Source organism: Lathamus discolor, chromosome 2 (assembly GCF_037157495.1).
Source record: "Lathamus discolor isolate bLatDis1 chromosome 2, bLatDis1.hap1, whole genome shotgun sequence".
Lineage (NCBI taxonomy): Eukaryota > Metazoa > Chordata > Aves > Psittaciformes > Psittacidae > Lathamus > Lathamus discolor.
Window position 1 is genome coordinate 29,618,292 of NC_088885.1, and position 7,458 is coordinate 29,625,749.

Sequence of the window (7,458 nt, forward strand, 5' to 3'; positions counted from 1 at the left end):
GTGTCAGGCCCTTCTGACTTCCAGAGTTGATGCTTAGTGACACATACTATCTACCGCTGCCTCTACAAAGTGTGCCTCTGCATGCTACCATGTTACCAAAATAATCAACATCTGTAAGTTTATTTCTAGTGATGTCAAAGGAAAATGGATTTCCATTCATTATAAAACAATTTACCCCTTAGCTGGGGGCAGTTTTCATCAGTTCAAAAGCAATGACATACTAGTTGCAGATTAACATGTTATTTCTAATTTCTTCACTTTTAGTTTTCTAAAGACACAAGTATCAGAACTTTAAAAATTGTTAAGCTTTTTTTTAAGATGTTTGAAATCATATTTAAGAAGCACTAGGGCTTAGTGATCTGCTCAGATGTTAGGATATTGTTGAGAAAGCCAACTTCTGTATATTCTTAGTGTAATAAATCTAGACTATTTAGCAGTCTAATTTGTTTAAAATCTTGCATGACCTGACTCTACATTATGCTTTTTTAAAACATTTACATGGTTCTTGTATCTCTTTGGCTTAATATTTCAAGGGAAAATAAGAAAATTCTAGCATGTTGTCTTTCCGTTTTATCTCGTTTTAACTTGTTATGAAACAAACATAAGATGTATCATATTTAACATTATTTTTGTTTAAGCAGTACTATTTTTTAATTGAATCTTTTAGAAACTTTGGCAAGATTCTCCACTGTAGATACAAGATACCGGTATCCTACCCACTGCAACTTTGCATGCTGAAGATTCTCTATACAGAAAAAACTAGTTGGATGTATTTATATAAATGCCTTTTGCTGGATGCTTTGGAGCCCTGTGAGTTCACATGTAAAAGGATGAAACAGAAGGCAGATTGTATAGGCCAGATTAAAGCATTCAGAGCTAGGAGATGAGTCACAAAGAGTAACATTATTCCTGATGAAAATTCAAGATTAACATATTTTTAACCCTGCTTTCCTGCAGATCTCGCCCACAAAAGGCCAAAGTCTTGGCCAGAGAAGAGACCATAGCTAAATCAGGTGGCGCTTCAAAGTTGAGTTGCTGCTGATAGACAAAGCTCTTGCTGGCTTCCCTCATGTTCCCTCAAATATTCCAGGCTTAGAGATGGGCCTGTGGTCTTTCAGTAACGTGTCCAGCAAAGTTTGATGAAGTCATCTTAATCGAAGTGTGTCAAACTATTCCCCTTAAGGTAGTTCTGTGTGAAAAGATGAAGTAGGAATTATCATTTCCATTGCTAAATTCAAACTCTTATTAAATGTGCATATTTTTACTACAGTCAAACTTCACTGACTGTGGAAGAGTCATGGGCAAGATGTGTGGGGTTTTTCATCATTCTTATTTCTGGGAGTCAAGCACAGAACAGGCAGGGCAACTTTACTGACATGTAGTGGCTATTGTCTTTGAAAATAATATTGATTAGATTTTGGTCCGTTATCTCAATCTTCTGTGCTTTATCATCTTGAAGAAGTTGGAGAACAATTTAAAAATGGATAGATGTTTGGCATTTGGGGATAATGAGCACAGAGCCTTGGGTGACATGGTTTAGTGTGAGGTGTCCCTGCCCGTGACAGAGAGGTTGGAACTAGATGATCTTAAGGTCCTTTCCAACCCTAACTATTCTATGATTATATGATAATCTTTCCTTTATAAAATTGATTGAATGAGACTGTAATGTCTGTTTAAAATAAAAACCTAGGATACCTGTAGGTCCATGGACTGATATGCCTAGGAGCAATGTCATGTCACCTCTCTCTGCTCACACTTTTATTCATTATCTATCCTCTTAGGCTTAAAAGAAGCACCTTTAAGATCACAGAATATAAGTTTAAATGGTCTCTGATCTCATTGTTCTGATATTTTCCTAATCGTAGAATTAAACTTGAAACAACTAGGTCATCGATGCAATGGTTTTTAACTGTACCACCACAAGATCAAAAAAAAAAAACCAAAAAAACCCCGAAACTAAAAAAGTATGTATGTTTCTTACATATAGCAGATTTTAAAAAGAATTCTTGAAAGCAGCTTTGAGGAAAAATCATTAAATTTTGTCAATAAAATTTAGGATTCAGTAAGTCAAACAAACAGTAGCAGTGATTTTCAAACAGTTCTGCATTAATGACCAAGGAAGATCTCTGCCAAGAGCTTCATGATTAATCTTTTGGAATTAAAATGCAAAATGGAATGAGATAAAGAGAATGTCAAAGAGAGCTTATGTGAGATCTTATCAGGCAAGAATTTTCATTACTTTCTTCTTGTGTAATCTTTTCTTTGGGTGCAAGTGGGTTGTAAAAGGTAATGATTTAAGAACCACAGAATCCGATGATGAAACCTTGCCCATAGTGTTTCACTATAGTTTGAAAGATTATGGACAGGTAATTCATAGACTATGTGTTGGAAGGTAGACTGCCTTCTGTACATTTCCATTCTATAGGAATTTGTGGATAATGTGTAGGACTCTATTGGCTCTGTGGGAGAGGTGAAACTGCTTGCTATTTTTACCATTACTTGATCACCACAATGTACTTGATCATCACTAATGAAAGAGAAAATGGTGGTGTCTTACTAGCTTGTAAAACTTCCTAAATACACACCTCTGCAACGTGTAACTTGAGAATTGTTAAGTATGAACCTGGCTCAGACCATTAATAAGCACCATCTGTTAAATGGCCATATTACATCTATACATCCAAAAAGACTCCACAGGAAGATTGTTTTAATCTTGAATATCATGGGTGGATTTTCTTAACCAAATATTTTTCCCCTACGTTTAAAGATTGAATGTTGTGAGTAATTACAACATGTGCACTTTCATACATAGAGCCAGACGATACAGGTTTTAGCAGTGTTTATTTTTGTAAAGAAGAAAACCCCAATGGGTTTGACAGGAAGTCACCAGGTCTGTCTTTGATTGCACACTTGTAAACAAAATAACACAGAGTGTAGAGTGAAAAAGAAAAAAACAACCAACCATTTTCATGTTGCTACTTCAAAATAACACCTAAGTCTACGAATTTTCAAAATGGAAATATATATACCAAGAATGCTAAAATGTCTATTTTACATTATCTACAAAATGTATGTTCTAATCCAGCCACAAATCATAGAAAAATACTTTGATACATGAGAAAAGCTATAAACATAAGAACATTCTGGAGGGAAATAACACACATAAAAGCTCATTAAATAATTAAAACAACAAATAAATAGTTTGTTCAGCTTTACTTTTTGATTGCTGCCATGCATATTTTAATTTTTGGTATATTGAGATAAGAGAAAGGTCAGCATGCAAGGCATTTTTTGTTTAGAATGAATCTGAAAGCAGGTGCTAGGTGTTGTATTTTTAAGCTGTTTTCAGAAGTTCATAAAACATGATATAGAAGGCAATAGATAGATAACTGTTCTCATGAAAACACGATATAGAAGGCAATAGACAGATAACTGTTCTCATGAAAACACACAACAAAGCATCTTTTTACAAAATAGACTTCAGTGAATATTCATGGCAAATTTTCTTTTCCTCCATGGCTGGAGAAAACATAAAAGTTCATTGTGTGGGTTTGGAAGGCTTGTGTTGTTCCCCATCTTGAGCATTTGGAAAATCACCCGAAAGGTCCATATGCTGAGAATGCCCTTCTGGTTTTGGTCAAAGCAATAAGCATGTAGTGTCCGCTGAGAACACAGCAATGGCAGACTTGTCTTTAAGCAGTCAGAATGGTAAAGCAAATGGTTACAGGTGAGTTCAATTTTGGCACAAGGAGAGGGAGATGAGTGAGTAGATAACATCTGGCTTCTAACTTGTACTATGTTTGCTGGATTTACTGGCTCTTTTCCGCTCTTTGTGATGCTGGATAGGTTTTGCTTGAGAGGTTCCCTCAAAGTTGTGGCTGGACTCATTGTGCTGCCTGGTGTATCGCTTGCACTTGCAGGCCGTGACCACGGTTATTTTGTAGGTTCTTATACTTCCATCCTGGCACTGAAGCTGGATCCTCTGGGTGCGAGTTTTGTCATTGACACATCTCCACTCTTGTGAACTCCGCCTGCTCCAGTACTTGGTTCCATAACCTCCTCCAATCCAGTTGGGAAGCAGCGGCAAAGGGAGGCATTCACCAGCACACACCAGCTCCTTCAGTGGGTTGATGCTGGTGCACTGGCCATCAGAAATGTACTTGGTGGATCTCAGTTCTCGACAGCCAACTTGAACACGATCTGCAGAATGCACAGAACAATAAACACTGAGATTCAGAATGGAGGGATTTCCTCAACCAGTCATTTCCACATTAACAGACTATGTTTTGCAGAAGTTAAATTGGGCTGTAATCTTTACAGGACATCTTTTTACTGTTGTATCCCCCAACAGAAGGGCCTAGAGTGCTGATGGTATCTCTGGCTATTACCACAGCACAAAGAAATGATAATGAGATGCACTTCAGCAGTTGTGGTAAAAGAGGCAGTTTTATTCCCTATCCTTCTTCTCAGGGACATACCTTTTAGAAGAGAAAAAAATGCCCCAAGGGAAGAAATGTTTCCTGCTTGTTCTCAGTCTAGGGAATATGCTCTGTGATGTTTACAATAATTATGTTTGATCATTAGCAAGAGGGGAAATAGTGCTTTGGAAACTGTTTGTATGCTTTTAAATGATTTTCAAATAGTATGTTTCATCTCATTCCACGATTACAATTGACTGAGAAGAGCACTCCTGCTCTGAACACAGACACTGCAGAAGTGACAATAGCTGAAGTTACTAGGGACTGGTATTCTGCATCTAAAGTTGGAATGATTAGCAATAAGGATTTCAGAGTGGTTGTTCTGTCCTCGGGGGAACACCATCTCTGTACCTGTAGTAGTCTTTATATCGTATGCAACATAGAGGATTCTGCAGATTATCTCAGGCAACTGACATAGAATGAACATGCAGAGCTTCTATTACAGGCATGTTTGTACCCGTCTGTATGTGCAGCTCTGCACCCTGCAATAAACACAACTGTTTATTTCAGTAATTACACTTTGAAATAAACGCCCACAGTACGCTTAATTTTAATAAGCAATCTTTACCGGCTGTGCTCTCCCTCTTTCTGAAGGACAATTACAGCACGGATTCTACACACAATGCAATTAACTAACGCCTTAAAAATAGAAGTAATTACTAGAAACATTTTAGAGTGAATCATAAAAGGCTTTGAAGGTACATCTACATATCACAGCTTCAGGCTGCTTCTGTTTCTACTTGGATTTTTGGAAGCAAGTTCTGAACAGAGACACCGAGTGAAGATTACTTCACCCTGTCCCCTGCGTCCCAGGATGGGCAGTCCAGGGGACTGCTCCAAGGGGCTGTTTACAGCAGCGTCCTCCAGCCTGCCTTTCAGGAAAGATTCCATCTTGCCTTCCTGCAGCTGCACGCAGGAATGTACCTGGAAGCAGCTGGTCGCAGATTTGGTTTCTCCTACTGTTTTTATGCCTTTCCTGGCTCAGCTTTTCTCCAGCGACAGCTCTTTGACGATTAATACCTACTAGACTGCTCCAGTAATCGCCTAATGATGAGATGTTTCCTGTGTGCTTAAACCCTGAGCATTCACAGAAGCTGACACACCTGGCTTAGCTGCAAGGTATCTGTGGCACTTTTTGCCTTCACTTTCCAGGGATGACGCTATTTTTATTGAATTGTTGTGGGTGGCTTGGGGTGCGTGTTTCTCTATTTGGATTTCTTTCATTTTAAGGAGGCAAACAGGGGAGGGAACAGATAAAGTCAGCAGAAGGTTTTGTCCCATGTATCTGACATACATAGATAAAGCTCAGCAGAAAAAGACTAGATATAAAAATGCAAGTCAGAACAGAGATCGTAGCTAAATGACGAACTGATTTGTTTACTTTAGCTGGAGGTGTTAAGCAGGTAAGTGCTACAGCAGGAAGTAAAACTAAACAGCGGGAACAAAATTCGGAGTTTTTTATTGCCTTCGAAAAATAGCCCAGACATCTCTCCTGACCGCAGTGGGAGGGAGAATTAAGAAAGCGAGCGCTTTAGAAATGCCTCTCATTTTCCTTTATCTCGCTTCCCTGCCGGATAACCCATAAGCCCCGGCGTTCCTGGATGAACCTCCCTCAGGAAGGAACCTGTCCGAGAGAGCCGGTCCTACAGGACTCGCGCGGGGGAGGGAGGGAGTGGAGGGAGGGAGTTTTACTCGGGGGCCGCCCGGCGAGGCAGGTCCCAGCCGGGAACCAGCAGCATCTTCTCTTGGCCCTGCTTTCCCGAGGCGCGGGTTCCCTGCAGCGTCGGGCTCTGGGACAAAGCGAGCTGCGGAGGGGCGCCGCTGCCGGTGGCTCCGCTCTGCTGCTGGGCCGGGGCTGCCAGAGGGGCACGGGCAGAGGGGCGCGGTGGAAGTGCCGCCCGTAGGATACTCACTGTTACGGTCAGATCCAGTGCTGGTGTAGTGCCTGCCTCCATTCCTGGCTTGATTCAACGTGCTGTTGCTGCTTGGGCTCGCTGCAGCAGGTTTAACAACGTGTGAATAAAGTATCTCTGTGGCATCGTTCTTGAAAGCCAAGTAGCTTTTCGTGAAGATGCAAGCTAGGAGAAAGCCATACAAGTGAATAGCAGGGAGAAGCATGGTTGGTTCAGGCTCTGTCTGACAGAGCTGGATGCAATCGTTTTTCTTCTGCTTCTTCTGGGTAGCTCTGAAATTGCTCTTGAAGGTTTCCTTTATATATTCAGAGAGGCTTGGCATTCATTCAGGTGTAAAGTTGTGGATAGCTTCAGAATGAAAACCCACAAAAGGGGTGGGATCCCCACATGAGCCTGGGAAGACCTTTTACCAATAGGAGAGGAGGCTGCAGTAAAGGAGGAGTTAGATGCATTAACTGCAGGATTCCTATTTGGGGCTTTTCAGGGTATCAGAAAACTCTTAGGCACCACATAGCAACATTCGGGATGAGACCTAGAGGCTGCCGGCTCTGTCCAGCCATTCCGTATTGCCTTGCATGCCTGGCATTTTTGTGTGATGTGGCTAACACGGTTGCTCCTGTTATGCAAAGTCCTGTCCCCTCTTCTCGAATGTGACTTTCAGAAAACTTGCTAGTTCTGTAAGAATTCAAAAGCTTATAGAACTTACAGAAGACTGTTAGATACACAATGACTGTCTGCAATATACCAAATCACTTAAAAAAATACTGTGAATAGTTTGAAGCTGCCTCTAGATGCTTTAAATTATGCAGCTTTGATCAACAAGGAGCACTGCTAGAGAAAGTACTTGTTTTAGGGGAATAGTCTCTCCCTGGTGTGCAGAGTTAGAAGTATGTATTTCTGTATTACCACACGTAAAAAGTATCTCCTCTAGGCTCCTTAGTACAAACATATCCATATTCATAGCCTCTCACTATGCTCATTCACCAAACTAGTCCTTTTTAGTTTTCTACATTGCCTAGAGCGTTCGTATATTTTTAATGTATTACTTCATGTGATAAAGAAAACAA

The 7,458-nt window shown here is 40.4% G+C and overlaps 1 protein-coding gene across 1 annotated transcript; it reads right to left on the reverse strand.

The window, feature by feature from the left end:
* Positions 1–2,824: 2,824 nt before the first annotated feature.
* SOSTDC1 (sclerostin domain containing 1) lies at positions 2,825–6,802 on the reverse strand. Its single transcript, XM_065666259.1, has 2 exons — positions 6,392–6,802; positions 2,825–4,200 (listed from the first exon to the last, which is right to left on the reverse strand). The coding sequence occupies exons 1-2, from the start codon at positions 6,711–6,713 to the stop codon at positions 3,785–3,787; spliced, it is 738 nt and encodes a 245-aa protein (XP_065522331.1). The 5' UTR covers positions 6,714–6,802; the 3' UTR covers positions 2,825–3,784.
* Positions 6,803–7,458: the final 656 nt, after the last annotated feature.

Excerpts from the sequence above, each read along its gene's own strand:
- SOSTDC1 (XM_065666259.1), bottom strand. The coding sequence starts at position 6,713 with ATGCCAAGCCTCTCTGAATATATAAAGGAAACCTTCAAGAGCAATTTC. Across the intron at positions 4,201-6,391 it reads CACTGGATCTGACCGTAACA|ATCGTGTTCAAGTTGGCTGT; the intron begins GTGAGTATCCTA and ends TGCATTCTGCAG.